Source organism: Tiliqua scincoides, chromosome 2 (assembly GCF_035046505.1).
Source record: "Tiliqua scincoides isolate rTilSci1 chromosome 2, rTilSci1.hap2, whole genome shotgun sequence".
In the NCBI taxonomy this organism is placed as follows: Eukaryota; Metazoa; Chordata; class Lepidosauria; order Squamata; family Scincidae; genus Tiliqua; species Tiliqua scincoides.
Window position 1 is genome coordinate 31722363 of NC_089822.1, and position 22723 is coordinate 31745085.

Consider the following 22723-nt stretch of genomic DNA (forward strand, 5'->3'; position numbering starts at 1 on the left):
GATCTCGCCTCTGGAGCTGTCAGGGGCCAGCATGCTCTCCCTGGGACCTCTCAGAGCGGCCTCCCTCATCAGCGAGGTGAGTTTCTGCTTGACAGAGTGAGGGCCTCGACGACCTCCTTGCCTGCTTGGCAGCAGCCGCTCTCCTCGCTCCCAGAGGCTGCTTTCTGAACACACCGAAGGCTGGAGAAAAGGCGCCTCAGGACGTGACTGAGACACACAGGAGCATGCAGGGGGTGACAGAGGGATGCTCTGTTCCCCCTGAAATTGAGTGTCTGTGGAACTCCTTGCCACAGGATATGGCGATAGAGTGGATAGTTGGGATGCTCTTTTCCCTCTCACACAACACCAGAACCAGGGGACATCCGTTCAAATTGTCTGTGGAACTCCTTGCCACAGGATATGGTGATGGAGTGGATAGGGGGATGCTCTTTTCCCTCTCACACAAACCAGAGAACATCTGTTCAAAGTGAGCGTCTGTGGAACACATTGCCACGGGATGTGGTGATCGATAGAGTAGATAGTGGGGTGCTATATTCTGTCTCACAGAACACCAGAACCAGGGAATATCCGCTAAAATTGAGTGTTGGGAGAGTGAGGACAGACAAACTAAAATACCTCTTTACCCAGCGTGTAATTAGTCTGTGGAACTCCTTGCCACAGGATGTGGTGATGCATCTGGCCTGGGTGTCTTTTAAAGGGGATTGGACAGATTTCTGGAGGAAAAGTCCATCACAAGTTACAAGCCATGATGGGTATGTGCAGCCTTCTGGTTTTGGAAGGAGACTACCTCAGAATGCCAGATGCAAGTGAAGGCACCCTTGGGGATGTAGGGATGTAGGTCTCTTGTTGTCTTGTGTGCCCCCTGAGGCATCTTGTGGGCCACTGTGATATATAGTGGCCCACAAGATGCCTCAGGGGGCACACAGATATATAATATAATAATATTATATTATTATAAATACTGTATATTATTATAGGAGGTTGGACTGCGTGGGCTTTTGGCCTGATCCAGCCAGGCTTTTCTTATGTTCTTAATATCATTACAATATTAGATTTGGTTTATCCAGGCTCACAGCACAATCCAATACATGTCTACTCAGAAGTAAGTTCCATTGTGTTCTACTAGGGTTACTCCCAGGAAAGTGTGCATAGGATTGCAGCCTGAGCTTGTAGCTTTTGTTTAGGACTGTGTTTCTCAACCAGTGGTATATGTACTATCAGTGGTACTTGAGGTGGTGCCTGGTGCTACTCACAGGACCCCTGGATACCTGTCACCTGGCAGCAATACCAGGAAAGCGACACAAAAAACAGCGGTAGGAGGGTTGGCTCAGTGGATAGAGCTTCAAAGCATGCTTTTCTGTGCTCAAGAAAGCCCTACCATCTACCCTGAGCCTCTTACTCGTGTTTGTTATGTTGCATCTTAATTCCCAACCCAGAAGTAACAGGCAATGGTGTCATCTCCAGTTACTTTTGGTGATACTTCAAATAGGTGGACCATGCAAAATGGTAGAACAGAGGACAAACATTGAGAAACACTGGTTTAGGACTTCTGAAAGCAGCCAGTACTCCATAGTCTCAGAAAATCTGCATCGTTCTCATATCTGACAATTTAATATGTATAATTGGTATTGAAGGTTGCAAAAAAAAAATTTTTTTTATGTAATCTGAGTTCTCACTCTCGTACTTTTCTCTTCAAAGTGTATGTATTGCAGGAAAGCAAGAGTTCTAGCTGTAAACCCATTAAAAGGCCATTTTTGTCTTCAAAAGAATTACAGTACCCTACCAGGTAACAAATTGATAGAACACCAAGTTTCTAAGAGATTTTCTGGATAGTTGGAGTAAATCTTTCTTGTGTAGCCTGTTTGCATCTTTGCGTGCTTTTAAAATGCATTTGTTTATTCTGATAAGAGCAATTGTTCGCTGAAACACATTTCCATGTACATATTGCTTTCTTTTATACTTCTACGTGTGTGCTACTGGTAAGGAAAAATCTTTGAGTTTTGCCCCCCATATTGTTGGCATCCTTCAGTCTCGGAAGACTATGGTATTGCGCTCTGAATGGTGGTTCTGGAACAGAGTGTCCTCCAGAGCACAAAGCCTGGGTAGAGTAGATATGGAGGATAGACTGTTACCCATGCAGCAAATCCCCCCTCTCCACGTCGCTGAAATGGTCCAATGGAAAGGCAGAGGCCAATACGGTTGGTTCCAGCGGCGTTGCAGGAGTTGCCAGAACATGACTGTGTTCAGCCATGAACTGCCTCAGGGACTCCGGCTCTGGATTTTGCCTTGAGGTTGACTCCTGAAGCCTTTTCCATAACTGGATGTAGCCACAAGGCAGTGGAGGTTTGGGATCAGAGTTTTCCTTCTCTCAAATGAGCTGCCTTCCCAGGCTGACGAGTCCCATCTACCCGGTGGCTGTTTAGTCGCCTCTTATGACAAGTACAGCCAAACTGAGGGCCTATTCTTATCCCCCAGCCCCCTGGGGTCACGTATATTGGGCCTCTGCCATGAACACATTGTTAAACAGATAATTAGTGCTGTCAACTTTGACTGACACTTTTGTGAAGCAGGGAAAGAGTGTAGGCATTCCCTTTCTTCTCTCCCTAACAAGCAATTAGAGCTCTTAAAGTTGACAGTGCTAGTCAGTGGTGCTTTAGTAGAAACAAAAAGGGAATTCTTTTCACTAACAGGCTACTGTGCAAGAAGAGCTGTGGTTGGGATCTATATTTGTTGTAAAAATAACCATGGTTCACTCATTTAAATTATATATGTAAATTCTGTTTATTTATTTTTTTCTTTAACAGATGATGTCAAATCTTTGCGCACTATTATCACTCCAGTGGTGTCTAAGTAAGACCTTTTTATATGTATAATAATACTTATTTGGTTGTACAACTGAAAACACTGCATGTTTATTTGTGTAGAACAGGGGTTTTCAGACTGGGGCGTCGTGACGCCCCAGCCTGAAGGCCCTGGCCTTTGCCACCTTAAGGGGCAGGAAGAATCGCTCTATTTTCACTTCTTAAGCTTCAAGGAGCCCTGCAGTCTGTTGCGCAGGGCTCCCCAAACCCTCAGGAGGCTGCAGGAGGCTCTGGTAAGATCCTGGGGATCATGTTGCTGCCTCCCCCCCCCGCCCCCGCAGTGATTTAGAGCAGCTCAAACTGTCCCTGAGAGTTTGAAAACCACTGGTGTAGAAGGATATATACAAGTGGAGAAGAAGCACTCTCAACTCTGGAAGTTGGGTTGTGAAATAGAAATATTTCCTTCAATAACAATAAATGTAGTGTTTTGCTCTGTTTATCTGTAATGAGGTCCTGCTTTGATAGATGTAGTTGTTTGTGCACCCAAGACTGTACCTTGAACATTTATGTGTGTTCATGGAGTTAATGTCTCATGTTTATGTGTGGGGTGGATTGATTTAAATAAATTAATTTCCCATATTGTAATCAAGACATTTCATAAACAGGTATGTATATTAATCATTTGTTATAACAACAAACACAAATACAGGTCCAACCTTGTTATATACGGATTTTTTATACATGGATTTGACTCAACACGAATGGCCACTGCAAATGAGAAGGAATGTGCTGATCCCTGGAGATGGGGAAAAATGCATCCCTTTAAAATCACAGTTTTAAAAAATTGCTTTTCTTGCTGTTGTAGAGAGAGAAAGTCATTGATTACAGGTATAACTTAATTATCCACAGATTTTTCTCAATCAATGCAATGAGAAGGGTACTTTAAATTAAAGGAAAACAGTAGTTTAACAAAGAGAGAGAGGGCAGCTGGCTGACAATCCATCAATCATTCTCTTTCTAGGCAGCTTCATCTTCAGTTCAAGACCCCTCCCTTCTCCCTGAGCACTTGAAAGAAAGATACTTTGCATTGGTGATGGGAGGGGTCAGAATAAAACCTTTCTAAGCACCTTGAGAAAGACTGATTGAAGGATTGCCTGCTGTTTCTTACACCACAAAGGTCAGCAAGGCTGTTTTTCAATCAATGTTGTTCCAAAAAAAGGAACTTTTTAAAAATTGATTTGCTTTAGTGCATTTTTTGCCATCCACATGAGTTCTGAGAATAATGAGACTGAACCTGTATAGGGTTACAGTTAAGAATTAGTCATCCAAATGCAGACTCTAATCATGCCTTCCCCCCACTTTCCTTTTGCCTTCCAAGATTACATCTACTTAGGGAAATCAGTTTATTTTAATTCAGCGCTCTCAAACACAGGCAGGGACACTAAGCAATATCCAAGGGGTTCCATTTCCCACCTGCACTATTATGAGTATTCACCCACTGCTGTCTGGTCAAGGAGGTGAGAAGCCATCCAGCCAATCTGTTCAGCTGTTGTGAAATGGTATATATAAATAGGGAAAGTTCAACCTCTCCAGACTGAGAGCAAAGTCCAGCTGAAATGTTTGCGTGACTTCCTCTTTGCCGACGATGCAGCTGTCACCACCCACTCTGCCAAAAATCTCCAGCAGCTCATGAACTGTTTTAGCAAGGCCTGCCAAGACTTTGGACTGACAATCAGCCTGAAGAAAACACAGGTCGTGGTTCAGGATGTGGACTCACCTCCCCGCATTGCAATCTCTGTGCATGAACTGGAGGTTGTCCATGACTTTGTGTACCTTGGCTCAACGATCTCCGACACTCTTTCTCTCGATACCGAGCTAAACAAACACATTGGTAAAGCAGCTACCACATTTTCCAGACTCACAAAGAGAGTCTGGTCCAACAAGAAGCTGACGGAACATACCAAGATCCAGGTCTACAGAGCTTGCGTCTTGAGTACACTTCTGTACTACAGCGAGTCATGGACTCTTCGCTCACAACAGGGGAAGAAGCTGAACGCTTTCCACATGCGCTGCCTCCGACACATCCTCGGTATCACCCGGCAGGACAAAGTTCCAAACAACACAGTCCGGGAACGAGCTGGAATCCCCAGCGTGTATACAGTGCTGAAACAGAGACACCTGCGTTGGCTTGGTCATGTCGTGAGAATGGGCAATGGTCGGATCCCAGAAGATCTCCTCTATGGAGAACTTGTGCAGGGAAAGCGCCCTACAGGTAGACCACAGCTGCGCTACAAGGATATCTGCAAGAGGGATCTGAAAGCCTTAGGAATGAACCTCAACAGGTGGGAAACCTTGGCCTCTGAGCAGCCTGCTTGGAGGCAGGCTGTGCAGCATGGCCTTTCCCAGTTTGAAGAGACACTTTACCAACAGACTGAGGAAAAGAGGCAAAGAAGGAAGGCCCATAGCCAGGGAGACAGACTAGGCACACACTATACTTGCTCCCTGTGTGGAAGGGATTGTCACTCCTGAATCGGCCTTTTCAGCCACACTAGACGCTGTGCCAGAACCACCATTCAGAGCGCGATACCATAGTCTTTCGATACTGAAGGTTGCCAACAAACAACAGAATGCTGTTAATAATAATAATAATAATCCTGGCAGTTGAACTGACCTTTGGTTGGGACAGCACAACTATAGAGAGATAGTTCCTGTCCTCTTCAGCTCTAGTCTGGAGTGGGGATTGGCCATTTCTGACACTGGGGAACTGAGACTTTCTGAGCACTTCCAATGTGAATAGAAGCCCCAGCTTTTCTTCCCCAGCTCCAAGGTTGGAGCCCCTGAGGTCCACTGCAATCTGGCACAAATGCAGAAATTGTTTCCCATACCCCTAATCAAGAGTAAGGGACTACAGCTGTAATTATTTGCATGCTTATGTGGAAGCAAGCCCCATTGAATTAAGAAAGACTTACTTCTGCATAAACATGCATAGGGCTGTGTTGAAGAGGAGAAGTGGAAACTTAGTAATAAAGGCCAGCCAAAATTTGTGCTTACTTAATTTGTGCTTACAAATATCACTTACTTGAAGACTGTGCGGAAAGGGCTGTTATTGGGCAGAGGATTTCAGAAGCAAATATACTGCATTTTCAGGACCACATTGAAAAATTGTGGTACTGCTGACAATTACATGGTGTTGACCTAGTGCCCATGCTGTTAGCAGTGCTAAAGGTTTAAAGCAGTCCCACATTCAGCAGAACTATTTATTTGTTAAAAGCTTTACTGGAACAAAGAAGTAACTACAGCCAATATTGCAAAGGCAGAAACAAAAAGACAAGAGGAGAAGCAGCTACAGAGAAGTACAGCCAGAGAGTAACCTGCAAGGCCTTGAACTCGAGACCAACTCCCCCTACTGGTGGAGGCCAACATGTACATGCTTGCTGAATGTATGCACTGGGTGGCACAACTCACCTCTCCAACACAAACATGCTTTGGCAGTACATGAATGAGCCTGGAAATTAGTCTCTGCTTATGCACTCAATCAGTTAGTTATGCCCTGGTCTGTGGAAAGCCACATCCAAACCAGCAAACTGTGAACATGGTTTACAGGACCAAGCAAGAACCATTAATTTGCCAGTTGAATGTAGTTGCAAGTGATGGTTTGCTGCAAGTGCTAGGAAATAACTAATCAACTCAAGTTGCACAGGCGAAAGAGGAAATGGGAGAGCAGGGAGTCCATAAGCCCAAGGTTCATTTCAGGTTTGCTCATGTAGTCCCAAACCATCATTTGGTGTTGGGCGTGAACTGAGACAGTATGTGATTTGATGATGTTGCAAATTATAGCACTATGAGCCACAATAGTGTGGTCCGGGCTAAAAATCCATAGACATTTCTCTGTCTTGTTCTTAGATTTCCTCATGATAATTGTGTGTAGCAAGTTGCTTGTGTCTTGGTTCCAAGGTTGTTCTTGCACTTGTTCAGAACAGTGGGGTTGAGCATATAGTTTGTGCAGAAATGAGCAGAGTTGCTTTCCGTATCTGCCACGTCAAGTCATAATAATTTCAATAAAATAAAAATGTGCTAATTGAAAATCCTTTGCATTTCTCACACAGAATCCGTAACATTGGTATCATGGCTCATATAGATGCAGGGAAAACTACCACGACAGAGAGGATGTTGTATTATTCTGGGTACACAAGAACCCTTGGAGGTGAGAAAGAGAGTGTACTTTGTGAAGCTTAACTGGAACAATTTATAACATTTGAGATAATTAAGCTTGAGTTTGTTTTCTTAGTTTATAGCAGGGGTGCTCAAACCTCAGCCCTGGGGCCATTTGTGGCCCTCGGGGACCCCCAGTCTGGCCCCCAAGGAGCCCCAGTCTCCAATGAGCCTCTGGCCCTCCAGAGATTTGCTGGAGCCCATGCTGGCCTGACACAACTGCTCTCAGCGTGAGGGCGATGGTTCGACCTCTCACATGAGCTGCGGACCGAGGGCTCCCTCCACTGCTTGCTGCTTGCGGCAGCAAAGGAAAGGCTGGCCTTGCTTTGTGCAAGACCTTTTGTAGGTCTTGAGCTATTGTGAGACCTTCATTCATTTGTATAAGTTCCAGCTCTAATATATTCATTTATGAAAATTTATGTACATTTATTCAAATTTTAAATGTAAATTAACTCTTTTTTTCCTGGCCTCTGACACAGTGTCAAAGAGGTGATGTTGCCCTCCTGCCAAAAAGTTAGACACCCCTAGTTTATAGGAAATTTGTAAAGTATTTTACAACCCCCATTCTATGTTAAGATTCCTACTTCTGCACTTGTTTTCACTGGTGCAAGCAAGACAGCCTCCTGTTCTTCAGAATGTCTTCGTTTTGTCCTATCCTTCATTTGGTGTGGTCCATTTGCTGCACTGCTAGGCTAGTTTTCTGTTGTTCCCCTACTTTTTCCCCAATGAGGTCTGTTTGCTTCCATGTCTCATATTTAGCACATGGAGAATTTGTGGGACAGAAGAGGATGATGTGCTAGGGTTCTGTTTTAGGGGCTTTTAGGTGGGTATTCTTTGTGGGTATTCTTTGTGTTTCCACTCCTTTGTTTTTGAAGGAGAATTGGTATACAGTTTGCCCTACTGGGCTCTGCACTCATGAAAGTGTTTATGCTTTGAGTTATCTGTGTTTTGTGCATACAAGGTGATTTTCAGTCCTAGAATGGAGGATATGATACTGATTTAACATTGTCCTTGTTGCAACCCATCTTTTTTCTGCCCACTTGAGGTTTATTCAGTGGCTTACATGTTACTTGCAAGGCAGTGGTTGTATTTGTGCACCTCAACTGTCTAAGTTTTTTTTTCAATAGTCAAATACCAATTCAAGGCCAGTTTGTTAACATCCTATCCAGTTTTCAGAGTCTTTGATGTTGGGTAGGATGGAGCATTGGGCCTTTTTTTTCTATCATGTTTTTCCATGAGACTTTGGATTTTATTCTGACTGAAGAATTAAAGTTCTCAGTAAGCTGGAAGAATTCTCTCTATTGGCAGATGTGGATGATGGGGACACTGTAACAGACTTCATGGCCCAGGAGCGAGAACGTGGCATCACCATTCAGTCTGCTGCTGTGACTTTTGATTGGAAGGGCTATCGAATCAACCTGATAGACACACCAGGTATGTTATTTTGAGAATGCTTTATAATTTTCTATCCTATTAAACAAACTTGACAAAGTAAGGGAAATTGTAACAAAGTGTCTTCAGGTGGTGTTGAAAAAGCATACACTATGTTAAATATGAAGTATTGAAAAATATATGCTTTCAATTTATCAGTGTATTGGACATAATCCTTTGGGAACTGTATCTTTGTTAGCTTCTACTCATTTTAATGGATCTGTACAAGAATGCAAATGTTTCTTATGCAAGATAACTTCCTGTTAGATTCTCCCAGTAGTGATAAACTATCGAAGTAAACCTCCCATAATTGCAGTGTCTGAAATTCATAATCTAACCAAACCCTCCCAGGATTTGGTACAATATTTGATTCACTTGTTACTGTGGTTTTTAAGCTGAGTTGCTTTCCGTGACTTTCATGACAAACTAGTTAAAAGTTTTTAGCTAAAGAAATGTTTATCGTTTTCATATTGTTGAAATATTACAAAATTCTGTTTTCTGTGCAAACTGGACTTTAGGTCACGTGGACTTTACAGTGGAGGTGGAACGTTCCCTGAGAGTGCTGGATGGTGCAGTGGCTGTATTTGATGCCTCAGCTGGTGTGGAGGTAAAAATAATTTTGCAGTGTTTTTCAGAGATACTAGATGGATTTGTTTAGTCCTGTTTATGCACCTGTGGTCTTAATTGATGAGCGCTTGGGGCATCAGAGATACTCATGTCCATCAATAATTATCTGCATCACTTTTTGAGGAGTGTTTATGTATCTAGTCTTGGATCTAATGAAGCTAAAAACCATCATTGAAGGAGCAAATTACACAACAGAAACCATTATGTGATTGTGACTGATATGCAGTGGTGCATATCAGTGTGGCTCCCATTTCTGTAAAGTGCTATGCTGCATAGCAACAGCAAGAATGTTTACACAGAGGATCCAAAAATGCATCTTCCATATCATAGTGTAAGAATTGCCTTGGAGTTCCAACTCCTTGATCATGCTCTGATAGTCTTTGAAAGGTACTCATTCACTGCCGTTTGTCTCTTAATATTCCTTATTCATGCTATTTGTTCCAGTCCCTGACTTTTGCCCATTTTGGGTCACCTGTTGGTTGTAGATTTTAAGCTTTCTGATGAGGAATTTAAGTGTTTTAAATGGTTCTTCTAATGTATCTTGGTTGGTAATACATAGTAGTGATAGGTGACAACAGTTGCTCCATAAGCCAAAAAATTTGATGTTTCTTCTTTTTGCTTAGGCACAGTCTCTGACAGTATGGAGACAAGCAGACAAACACCATATCCCACGAATTTGTTTCCTAAACAAGATGGACAAAAATGGAGCAAGGTACTAAGATAGGCATTCTTCTATCAGTGAAGGAACAGCTTGCTTTGTTGTAGAGTGTGATGTCTATTTCTGATTTTCAGAGAACCATATAATTTCCTGGCAGATGAAAGCTAAAGTGTAAGCACTGTCAACATTTTTCAAATTGGGTTTGCTCCTGCAAAGAAGCACCTGCTGAGCTTGGCTGAAGCAGCAGTGGCTGCTGTTGCTGTGGCCTTAGGGTCTACTTCAACCGTTAATGCAACTGTACATGTTATAATAGAAATAGATCCTCTGTGTTCAATGGGCCTTGCTGCTGTTCTGTTGAGCCACAAGCTATGTCATTAGTATGTATTTAATTCTAAGGGAGCAATCCTAACCTGTGCTGGAACTGGGAAGCCAGCTAGGTTTGGTGCAGGCTGGGACACAGCTTGGAGTAAGGTGAATCATTTCCCTTATCTCAAGCAACTCCACAAGCAGCCCTATGGGGCTATTCAGATCTGTGCCATCTAAACTGGTGGTACAGATTTGAACAGGCCATGTAACGCAGGGCTCTTTGGAGCAGGTTTAGGATCTGGTCCAAGTGCTTGATCTTGATCCCATGCCCATGGGCCCACCCACTGTTTGCCCTCCCCCACCCCGGAACACCCTTCTCATGCTCTCCCAAACCTCTGCCTGGTGGTATGCCACTAGTGCTAACTTACCCTGGGGTGGCTCTGGCACAGCCAGTCTGGTGCATGTCTGTGCGCTGGCTTTGGCTCCTCCTGAGTTGGCGCAATCATGCTTTATGGCTGGATCCAGCACAAGGGACTTGTGCCAGCTCGGGGGGGGGTAGGTAAGGATTGTGCTGCCTGTTAATAATTACTGTGCTGACCACTGTCAACTTTATAGGTTAATTTTTTGTGTGTTGATGTAGCTGAAGAATCACATAGTTTAGTGGGTGGGGAGTATTGAATGTGAGAATTCAGTGATATTTGCACAAATGTTTATTTCCTTGGATGTCTTAGCCAATTTGCTGTGTCTTATTTTTTGCTTATCTGTGACAGTCTAGTGCTTTGGAGAAGGAATTTATTTTGAGAGGAAAGGGTATATCAAAGATAGGTGAGCAACTTTCGCACACTAAGAATGATATTTTGTCCTTAGTTTTACCCATGCTGTTGAGAGCATAAAGGAGAAACTGAAGACTAAGCCTCTGCTATTACAGGTAATTCAAGATGCTGTTCACATTGTAGTAATTAATGTAATTTCACTCATTCTATAATGCTTCATTTGTAAGCCGGATGTTACCTTCAGGTGTGAACCATTTAATTGACTTTTAAAATATTTTATCTTTCATACAGTTGCCAATTGGGGAGGCAAAGTCCTTTAGGGGAATTGTTGATGTGATTACCAAGGAGCAAGTTATTTGGAAGGCAGCAGCTGCCCTGGATGACGGGAAGATTTTTGAACGGAAACCCTTGAAAGAAACGGATGATCTTGTCTTGCTACGGGATGCTAGTGATGCAAGAAATACCTTAATAGAACAAGTAAAGTTCTAAAGTAAATATAGAAAACACTTGAAACCTTAATGGAAAAAAACCTCTGGTTTGTTTTTGAACTGAATGTGGCACTCTAGTGAATAATTCATAGGGTTCAGTCATGTTGCCTTTTCAACAGTTTAAAATGTAGTTTGTTTTCTTAGCTGTAATTCTCTTTGGTTCACATAGCCAAAGCAAACAGGGTGAGCCCAATCCTGAGCTGCCTGTTGCTTACACAACAGGGCAGCTGCTGGCGGCTCCTCCAGGGAAGGGCACTTTTGTTCCCTTCCCCCAGTTCAGGCAAGCAGCCCTGCAATGTGGCTACTCGATTCTGTGGCAACCCTTGGGCTGCCGTAGCATCAAGAGCCTGACATGAAGGCTCTGGTGGTAGCGGAGCTCAGCTCCGCTGGTTCCGCCTCCCTATTGTTCTGCTTCCTCCCCCCAGCACACCTCCTCCCTGCCTCGGAATGCCTCCTCCCTGCACACTCCGACCTGCTTCTCCACTGCCTGGAGGTTCGGGCGACCAAGGAGCAGTGGCAGTCTACCAGCGCTGAGCTACCACTGGTGCTGGACAGGTGCTGAGGGCTGCAGATATGCCTTACGGCACGTTTGCAACAGTATGGGCCAGTGGTAAGCCGGCATACACTGTTTGGGATTAGGCCCTTATAACCCAATCCTGAGCTCAGCGCACTGGCTTATTGCCGGCATGCACTGTTGCATATGTGCCATAAGGCGTGTTTGCAAGCTCTAATGCCGGGCAAGAACCTGTGCTAGCCCGCCACTTGGCTAGTGCTGGGCGCCTGGCCTCCACCACTCAGCAGTCGCACAAACCGCCAAGCAGCAGAGAGGAAAGTGGGGCGGGAGGAGGTGGGGAGGAGACGTGCTGGGGAGGGAGTGGGGAGGGAGGGAGGCGGGACCTGTGGAGCGACACTCCACTGGATCCAGAGCCTTTGCATCAGGCTTGGCACCTGACATGAAGGCTCCTGCTTCACCACCGACCATTTGGTCGGTGGTGAATCAAGTAGCCCCATTGAAGGGCTACTCCCTTTACCCAGGGGAAGGGGATGAAAGTCCCCTTCTCCTGAGGTGCTCAGGATGCGGCGGCAGCCATTTTCAGTGCTGCTACAGCCGCACACCATGGGAGCTCAGGATTGGGCTCTCAGTCAGCAATTGTGGGATTGCCAAAGCATCACTTCACAGGCCATCTCTCAGCTGCTGAGCTGCAAAGGATGCTGCTGAAAGGTAGCCAGCATGATAATTGGGCTCTCCCATATCTTGAAAATATGATCAAGATTTGCACATTTCTCTTCTGTCATTTGCAGCTAATAAGTTTCTGTGTGAGAACAAAGTTCCTATTTTTGGCCATCCTCTGATTAATGACATCACTCCCTTCTTAATGATGTCACTCCTGGCCCTCAGCAGGCACCATGAATGCTGTTCAGTGTACTATATGAAATGAGTTTGGATACCCCTGAGCTAAAGAGGCATTTTGGAGGTAACTGTTGAATAGTATGTAATGTGGTAATGCTGGCTTGTTTTCGTTTACAAGGTTGCTGATCTGGATGATGAATTCGCTGAATTGGTCCTTGGGGAGTTCAGTGAGAGTTTTGATTCATTGCCAGCTGAAAAGGTCTGTGGATTAAGTTGTTCGTTGTATGAACTGGCTGTCACACAATTATATCTTGCTTGTCTTTAACAGGGTAAAATATTTTCTGCTGCTTTTGTAATAGTACAGCCAAATGTATTCTTCATAGTTAGCAATAAATTATTTTTCATCTTTGAGGTTATTATAACACATAGGATTTAAGAATGTATTTTGGAAAAAGGAGAGATGGGGTGCTGGCAGGCAGGAAAAAAATGGGTGTTTTTTTGGATAACATTTAACCTTTGCAAGCTGCCTTGACTTCTTGAATGAGGAAGAAAAACAAGAATTTAAAAATGAATTTTAAAAATAGCAGGTGTCTGGTATGCTGTCTGTAGTTGAAAATGGTTATAAAGAAGTTATAGCAAAAAGCAGCAGGGAGTTGTTTAACTGGATAGCTTTTTTTGCTCTATTATTAGTGCTTTTAGGGGCTTTCTGAATGTGTGCAGGGTGAATACTTCCAAAAAGGGCTTTTAGTCCAGATAAAATAGTGGTATAATTTAGGATCCAAGAACCCACACAGTTAGTTCCATGTATCCAAGCGAGCTTTGGATTGGTGTTTCTCAAACAGCTCCTTCCCCTCCCCCCCATGGCTTTTGAAACAGATTAGACTTTCACAATCAGTTTATGATATGATGGGAGGGGTGGTGATGGTCTTGCTGGGTGCACAAAGTCTTTGGTCTAGAGTTCAGAGTGCTATGCTAGGCATGTCCAGACAGTTAAAATAAACAGGCAACATTGGGTTAGTTACTGTAAAACTGCATCTCATATTGATATTCAGGATGATTCCTAAGCATATTAAAACATAGTCAGGAGGATTTTCAGGTGCTTTCTGAATGTGTGCAGGGTGAATACTTCCAAATAGGGCCCATACCCCATTCCATTGCACTGCTCAGTTGCTTTCTTATTACCATAGTTTGATAATAGAATCTGAAGTTGTTAAGGTCTATTGTATGTATCACATAATGAATATCAGGCGAAGCCCAGGAGTGGATTAGGTGTTGTTGATATAATGAACAAATGATTTGTGTATATATCTGTGATTCTTGCCTTTTAAAGAGCTAGAATTTTGGGATTATGCAACTTTGGCCAGAATGAACAGAAACCAATTCACAAAGAATGTATGATCTGTAAACTTACAGCAAACCTAGTTCTCTACATATTAAACTGAATTGTAAGTAGGTTTCTGCCATAATTTTGAATCTTCTTGGTATTGTTCAGCTACATTCTGCTGTACGAAGAGTAACCCTGGCTCGGAAAGCAGTACCTGTGTTCTGTGGAAGTGCCTTGAAAAATAAAGGTGTTCAGCCATTATTGGATGCAATCTCCATGTATTTGCCTGCACCAGATGAATGCCACTATGACTTCATGTAAGTAACAGAAGATGATATCCCTTAATTTATCTAAGTATAAATTAAAGAAAGCTATGAAATGGAAATAATTCATTATAATTCAGTAATGACTGACAGTGTTGGTACCTGGTTGAGAACTAGGTTGTGGGAGAGGAAAAGAGATCTGTTAAAATTATGTGCCAATCCCTGCTTGTCTGGGAGAAATGGATTGTACCCCACTAGTGTGTTTGCTATTCACTTATATTCTTTTAGCCTGACTGTATTGATTCAAATGGTATACACATTCAAATAGCCAGTAAAGCATCCTATTCAGTTTAGTATTTAAATGATCAATGATTGTGGTGTTCTGAATCAGTGGACATATGGCTAAACGTCATACCCTTTCCTTGCATGCAGTCACTCTTATGGCTTTGTTTTTCAGGAAGTGGTATAAAGATGACTTGTGTGCTCTGGCATTTAAAGTGCTCCATGACAAACAGCGTGGGCCACTGGTTTTCTTAAGAATTTACTCTGGCATCATGAAACCTCAGTCAGCTGTCTATAACATTAACAAAAACTGTGTGTAAGTAAAAAAGGATGAAGGGGTGCACTCAAGTGTCACAGGACATGGTTGCCTTTCATGGAAGTTGTGCCTAACCCAAGTCCTCCATTGCAGAGAGAGAATGAGTCGCCTGCTGCTCCCTTTTGCCGATCAGCAGATAGAAATCTCCTCGCTAACGGCTGGCAACATTGCCCTGACTGTTGGGTTGAAACAGGTAGAGACACAGTATGATTTTGTAGAATTGCACAAAAAATATTATTTTGTAGAATTGCACCAATGTTAAAATGGGGAATTATTGTATTGATCAGTGGTTCTCAAACTGGGGCCTCGTGGCACCCCAGCCAGAGAGCCCTGGCCTCCACCCCCTTAAGGGGAGGGGAGGGGGGAATGCAACGAAGCGATCCCTAGGATTCTGTTGCTTTCTGCACTCACCAGAGGTTGCAGCAGGTTCCCAGGAGTGTGAAAAGCCCTATGCTAACCTTTGCAGGGCTTCCCAATATGTGGAGACATTCAAAATTCTGATTGTGACCCACTTCTGGTTTCACAACTGAAAACTGGAAGTGGGTCACAATCATTATTTTGAGCGTCTGTGCGCTTTGGGGGACGCTGCGGAGGCTGGCGCGGGGCCCCCTGCACTTCCCGGAGCCTGTTGCAGCCTCTGGTGAGTGCAGGAGAGCCTGTGTGCCCCTTGAAAGTGACACAATCCTGGGGATTGCTTCGCTGCATCTCCCCTTCACCCAACAACTTACTGCAGCTCTCAAACTCCCGGAGAGTTTGAAAACCACTGGTATTGATAGTATTTGTTCAGCTTCAGTTCTCCAGTGTTAAATGGACTTTTTCTGGTGGTTTCTTTGTTTCAGTGACATTTTTTTTCATTAGTTTATTTAGGAAATCTCTCTTTGTGTCAGTCTGCTTATGGCTACAGAGGCTATAACTTAGCTTTGTAGTGAAAAGTAGTATGTGGAAATAAAACATCCTTTTTTGTTACAATTGGAGTGTGGTTCTTTATACTGGCATAGAAGAACTATTAGAGAAGTTGGTTTGAAACAAAAGAAAGAACTGGCTGTAACTGAGGTCTCTCCAGGGTGATTTGCCTTGTAAGCAACCTTCTGTAATTGGTTACTTTTCAGAGCTTTTCAATGATGAAAACCCAATTACACATTGGCAGAATATGTCACTTGCTCTTTCACATTCATTAGAGTGCCACTGGAGACACCATTGTTTCATCCAAGGCTTCTGCAATGGCTGCAGCCCGACAAGCTGGAAGAGATGTAGGGTCAAAGCGTGGTCGAAGCAGTGGAGTGGAGAATTTTCTCTTGGCAGGCATTGAGGTCCCAGAGCCAGTTTTCTTTTGTACAATAGAGCCATCGTCCATGGCCAGGCAACCAGGTACGATGCTGCAGATTCAATATATAGGATAATAGTATGTTCTACTCATGGATCATTTCCTTCCTTCTTTAATCCAGAGGTCCCCAAAGTGTGTGTCATAGTGCAGTCAGAGGATGACCACGCAGCCTCTTTTACCAGCTCTCTGGGCCTACATCATTCAAGATTTTGTGAAATGTTGATCCAGTGAGCCTGGAAGAAGAGGCAGTGTGGCACCCTTGGGAGTGCAAAGGGCACCACAGCCCTGGTGAGTTTGGGAACTACTGCTTTAGGGCCCAATCCTATTGAGCACGCTCCTGTTCACTGCTGGCACACACTATCGCAAATGTGCCAACAACATTACTACTGACCCAGTGCGAGCCTGGGCTGGGACAGCACCGGTCGGAGGCTAGCAATGCGCCACCAGGTGCTCTGTGCAAAGTGTTTGGTGGCAAACAGGTAAATTGGGAAGAGAGATGGGGAGGAGGCATTCTGGGGCAGGTGGAGGGCAGGAAGAAAGGCATGGCGGGGGAAGGTGGTGGGACCAGTGGAGCTGAGCAGAGCCCTATGTCGGACCTCACTGCCCGAAATGAGGCCTCCAGATTCTGCGCTGGCTAAAGAGTTGCTGCAGAGTTGGGTAGCCCCTTTGCGGAGCTACTTCCCTTACTCGGTGTAAGGGGACGAATGTCCCCTTCACCCGAGGAGCCGGCAGTGGCTGCCTGGTGCATGCAGGATACTGCAGCAGCCATTTTTGACACTGCAGCAGCCCTGCACTCCAGGCAGCTCAGAATTGGGCTACCAATCCCTTCAGAATATTTATGTTTACAGTTGCCTACATAAAACCAATTGTATTTTTTATACTTACCATAGTTGTTGGTCTGTTTTGCTCCAGATCTGGATCGTGCCTTGACTTGCTTACAACGTGAAGATCCAAGTCTGAAAGTCAAGATAGATGCTGATACTGGGCAAGTAAGGTTTTGAATGTTAATTGCTAAAATTCTCTCCATGTTAATTGTGCATGCTTCATTGAGGTTTTTTTTAATTAAAAAAATTAAAAGAAAGGCTGTTCCAACAGTCACTTCACATTCCTAGATATATCCTAAATTACAAAGCTTGAACTGATTTAATTACCATAGGAATTGTATTTTTGTAAGGACTAAAAGATTATTTAACAGCACTTATGGCACATTGGCAAAATTGTAATACCGTTGGTTCTGTGGGACAAAACCATAATAATTAGAATATTTTAAAACCATTTGCATTTGTACCATGTTACTTTGGTAGAACTAGTTTGAGAGATGCAAAAAAATTTTTTAAAGGCTTTGTACATGGGATTGTCAGAAATAACCATATCAGTAATGCATTCATTTTCATAGTTGCATTAAAAGCTGAGACTCTTTCACCTGCAAGTAATACATGATTTGACCTTGCACCAATTCACTTTTGTTGGGAAGGAGTTTGAGATGTTTAGATATCAATGTTTTTATAAGTATTGTTGGATGGTGAGAAATAAAGCCATCTGAATGTTACCTTTGTAGATCAGAGTATTTCCACCTTACTTGGACAGTGTAAATAACATCCCGATTTCTCCACCAAATAATAATATTAATGGTATGTTGCATTCTGTTTTGGATTATGAAATACCTCTCATTCATTTGCTGGGTTTATTGTAATCCACACCACACGCAGTCTCTTTGTACTGGACCTTTTTCTGGCATACGTTTGTGCATCTATATAGACTTCTTGAAATGTAATTCTCCAGGTCTCCCTTACGGCTGTCTCACTACTGACCTGCAAACATAAATGATTTGCTTTGCTTTGCTTTGTCATGTACTTTGGAACCTATAGCAGCAAGATAGCTTGTGCTAATTTGTCAATAATATTTTTTATTAGTATAATAATACCTGCTGTTTGCATAGTGCTTTTTGATCATTCAGAATGCTTGCCATTATTCTGTTAGCCTTACTCACTTAACTTTGTGTTGTTGTATTGTTATCCCTCTATTACAGCTGGGGGGCTTCCTAGAAATTCATGGCAGAGACAAAATTTGAACTGGAGAAATCTTGATTTATAGCTCAGTTTCTTAACCACTATGTAACACCAACTGCAATGTGTTCTAGCATCATTCTCTGGTGAATTAAATGGTCGATGCTGGCCGACCATGGACTTGGTCCCTGGCAAATGCAGCCTGCTTGCTACCCTATTGCAATTCCCCTTGACTCAGATCTACCCTTGATCAGTGATGCCATTTCAAAAAACAAGCTGCCCTAGTGCTTTTGTTGTAGCTTGTAGGGGCCCACCCCTGGAGGGACCTGGAGCAGGCTTGTTCCACCCCCAGGGAGGCCTCAGATTGGCTGAAGGGGGAGGGGGTTCCAGCACCCTTGTCCTCCTCCCTAGCAGAGCTGCCAAACCTGGCCTAGGAGCAGGAGCTGTTTACCTCACAGCTCCTTGCTTCACACTGACTGCCTCTCATCCCTGGCCTCCCTGTTTTATGGAGCAAGCCTGCCCCCTTTGGCCCCTCCCCTTCCTCTAGGTAGGGCAGAAAAGGCCTTTCCTGTTCCTGCCTTGTTTCCTGCAATGTTCCTTGTTTGCCCTGCCAGCCCCCTCTGGCTGGTTAGGGTGAGCCAACCTGCTTTGCCCCTTTCAAGGGCAGGGAAGCCTCCCCACCCTGGGCATGGGTTGCCTGCTCCAGGGTAAGTCAGGGGTCAGGGCATCTGGGAGGGGCCCGACACAGCTGTTAAGAATACTTTCCCATTGCATTCATATTTTTTTTTTGTCAGACTATCCTCTGTGGCATGGGGGAGCTGCATATTGAGATCATTCATGATCGAATCAAACGTGAATATGGACTGGACACCTATCTTGGACCTCTTCAGATAGCTTATCGAGAAACCATCCAAAACTCAGTACAAGCTCAAGGTGAGGTGACTCTCATCTTGAACTGACAACTGAAGTACTTATTATTTGCTGTTAGTTAACATCTTTCATGTTAACTTTCTTAAGCAGGGTACCTGGCATCAGTGGTGTCAACTAGGGAAGTACAGGGGGTATGGCCAGTAGCATCACTAGGATTCGTGTCACCCGGTGCGGGAGGCCTGCGCATCACCCCATGCAGTGGGCGGTGCAACGCCCCGTGTGGTGATGTACCATTGCCCCGCCCCCACTGGTCTTTTCGCTGTACCTTTTGAACACAGATATTTCAATGTGGTTTGTTTCATTGCATTCTGCATGAAATTACGCATTGATTGATATATAACATGATGATCTTATTCCTCCAAGTTCTGATTTTGGTGATTTTGAAAACTTGTAGAGTCTCTCACACACACACCCTGTGTCAACTTACTAACAGCTTATTGCAGCAGTTCTCATACTTTTAGCACTGGGACCCACTTTTTAGAATGACAATCTGTCCAGGACCCATTGGAAGTGATGTCATGGCCAGAAGTGACATTATCAAGCAAATTAAAATAAATAATTATAAATAATTAAATTAAAATAAAAGAAATAATTAAATAAGGGGGAGCCTGTCCTGTTCCACCAAGTGAATCTGCTTTGAAGTAAGTCCTATTGTGGTCAATGGGGCTTACTCTCAGGAAAGTGTGGGTAGAATTGTAGCCTGTGAGCGCAAGCCTATGCATGTCTACTCAGAAGTAAGTCCCATAGTGGTCAATGGAGCTTACTCTGTAGTCTGCCTGCAATAACAACCCCCCAAAAAGAATCAGTGAGATTTCCAGCCCTCCTGAGTACCTGAGTTTAAAGTTCTTCTATTTCAGGCATATCAGGATAAAGACCCACCTGGCTTTACAAGTGCAAAATAGAAAACGTTCCCCTTACCAGTTCAAGCCTCTTTTTAGTCCTTTTCAGTGGGGGGGGGGAGGCTTCCTTCTGGAGCATTTGTTGCACTCCAGCTCCATTGGATCGGGACCATTCTGGTGTCTTCACATTCCCCTTTGCCTGGCTTGACCACAAGGCAAGGCACGTCTGCCTACTCGCAAGTAAATGCGACAGTGAGGCTGCTTCGCTTTCCATAGGGCTCAATAGACTGCACTTGGGTGGGACCTCCTCCCTTTTGTGTTTTTGGGGGGCTGCATTCATTGGATCTGGTCACAGGTGGATCTGGGACACATTCAGGTATCCGTGGATTCCTCTCAGCCTGCCCTTTCCGATGGACTGTGGCAAGTACGCCTACGCGCGATACGGCTCACTTTCACTTTCCATAGGGCTCCATGCATTTTTTTCTTTCTGGTATTTTGTCCATAACCTTTGAAGGAAAGGAGCGATTTATTTTCTGTTTTTTGCATTGCATTCCGCTGGACATTCCACATGGAACGGTGTAAGGCATGACAGGGTAGCTCCTAATGCCGCGATTTTAGCGCATCACCCCCCAGGGCACGTCACCCCTCCCGGCGTGTCACCTGGTGTGGCCCACACCCCCTGCACCCTCCCAGCGATGCCACTGGGTATGGCCTACATGGGGTGACATGCACTTGGGATTGATGAGCACTGCCGGGGTCATGTGCTAAAATCACGGTTTGTAGGAATAATACCATCATGTTATATACCATTTGATGTGTACTTTACAGCAGACTGCTATTAAAAAAACTGGAGTGAAATATCTCCATTCTGTCAAAAGTTATGATAAAAAAACCAGAAAACAAAAATGCAATTGTCTTACATAACTAAAAAGTACATTTCTTTAATTCAAAACGGACCAATGAGACTGGTTGTTCTAAGAGCCAATGAGATGTTATTATGACGCAGCATGGATCCAATAAGTTGTTAGTAAGGTGATACCGGGTGTGTGTGTGTGTGTGTGTGACCCCACTAGTGATCAAAATTGCTAAAATTGCAGTTTGTAGGAATAATACCATAAGAACATAAGAACAGCCCCACTGGATCAGGCCATAGGCCCATCTAGTCTAGCTTCCTGTATCTCACAGCAGTCCACCAAATGCCCCAAGGAGCACACCAGATAACAAGAGACCTGCATCCTGGTGCCCTCCCTTGCATCTGGCATTCTGACATAACCCATTTCTAAAATCAGGAGGTTGCGCATACACATCATGGCTTGTACCCTGTAATGGATTTTTCCTCCAGAAACTTGTCCAATCCCCTTTTAAAGGCCATCACCACATCCTGTGGCAAGGAGTTCCACAGACCAACCACACGCTGAGTAAAGAAATATTTTCTTTTGTCTGTTCTAACTCTCCCAACACTCAATTTTAGTGGATGTCCCCTGGTTCTGGTGTTATGTGAGAGTGTAAAGAGCATCTCCCTATCCACTCTGTCCATCCCCTGCATAATTTTGTATGTCTCAATCATGTCCCCCCTCAGGCGTCTCTTTTCTAGGCTGAAGAGGCCCAAACGCTGTAGCCTTTCCTTGTAAGGAAGGTGCCCTAGCCCCGTAATCATCTTAGTCGCTCTCTTTTGCACCTTTTCCATTTCCACTATGTCTTTTTTGAGATGCGGCGACCAGAACTGGACACAATACTCCAGGTGTGGCCTTACCATAGATTTGTACAACGGCATTACAATATTAGCCATTTTGTTCTCAATACCTTTTCTAATGATCCCAAGCATAGAATTGGCCTTCTTCACTGCCGCCGCACATTGGGTCGACACTTTCGTCGACCTGTTCACCACCACCCGAAGTTCTCTCTCCTGATCTGTCACAGACAGCTCAGAACCCATCAGCCTATATCTAAAGTTTTGATTTTTTGCCGCAATGTGCATGACTTTACACTTACTGACATTGAAGCGCATCTGCCATTTTGTTGCCCATTTATACCCTCCTGTTATATACCACTTGATGCGTAATTTACAGTAGAATGCAAAGAAAGAAACCACTGTGAAATATCTCTATCTGTCAAAGGGAATGGCCAAGAAACCAGTGGGGTGGGGAGATGGTATATCACCACGCCCACCGTCCAGGTTTTTGCCCTGCCCACTGAAAGGGAGGATGTCCATCATGGGGGTGACACAAACCCTAATGACACCACTGCCTGGCATGAGTCCTTGTATTCATCTTACCACAGATACACTGGACAGATCTATCGGAGAGAAACGGCACCAGGTGACTGCACAAATAGGAGTGAGACCATGGGAAGGAGACACATCAGCAACAGTACCAGTCATTGAGTATGCTGAAAATATCTGTGATTCCATTCAGCCTGACCTTCGAGAAGCCATAGAAAATGGAGTTCACACTTCATACCTTCAAGGTAAAAAAGAGCCTTATTTTTGATTAAATTGAATCCAAATGTGAAATCCAAAGCAAAAGTATTAGACATATTTGATTCCATAGTCCAGTGGTTTTCACACATTTAGCACCTGGACCCACTTTTTAGAATGAGAATCTGTTGGGACCCAACAGAAGTGATGTTATGACCAGAAGCGACATCATCAAGCAGGAAAATTTTTCACAATCCTAGGCTGAAATCAAACCCACAGTTACCCAGGAGTAAGTCCCATTTACTATCTTTGTTAAAAGAATATACATAGTAGCTTGCTAAAAGTACAGGTCTGTCACATTTCCCCAAATGCAGTC

At 44.0% G+C, this 22723-nt stretch overlaps 1 protein-coding gene across 1 annotated transcript in view; it reads left to right on the forward strand.

Annotated features, from left to right (window-relative positions):
* Nucleotides 1–22723, forward strand: part of GFM2 (GTP dependent ribosome recycling factor mitochondrial 2) — a 26276-nt gene continuing 3553 nt past the window's right edge. Inside the window, exons 1-17 of the mRNA XM_066613900.1 lie at nucleotides 1–76; nucleotides 1699–1786; nucleotides 2805–2850; nucleotides 6908–7005; nucleotides 8322–8447; nucleotides 8963–9051; nucleotides 9695–9783; nucleotides 10903–10963; nucleotides 11100–11285; nucleotides 12826–12906; nucleotides 14140–14288; nucleotides 14692–14832; nucleotides 14926–15025; nucleotides 16011–16200; nucleotides 17069–17145; nucleotides 18957–19095; nucleotides 22212–22397. Coding sequence (XP_066469997.1) covers nucleotides 32–76; nucleotides 1699–1786; nucleotides 2805–2850; nucleotides 6908–7005; nucleotides 8322–8447; nucleotides 8963–9051; nucleotides 9695–9783; nucleotides 10903–10963; nucleotides 11100–11285; nucleotides 12826–12906; nucleotides 14140–14288; nucleotides 14692–14832; nucleotides 14926–15025; nucleotides 16011–16200; nucleotides 17069–17145; nucleotides 18957–19095; nucleotides 22212–22397 — 1891 coding nt within the window. The 5' untranslated portion in view covers nucleotides 1–31. The remainder of the gene's footprint in view (nucleotides 77–1698; nucleotides 1787–2804; nucleotides 2851–6907; nucleotides 7006–8321; nucleotides 8448–8962; nucleotides 9052–9694; nucleotides 9784–10902; nucleotides 10964–11099; nucleotides 11286–12825; nucleotides 12907–14139; nucleotides 14289–14691; nucleotides 14833–14925; nucleotides 15026–16010; nucleotides 16201–17068; nucleotides 17146–18956; nucleotides 19096–22211; nucleotides 22398–22723) is intronic.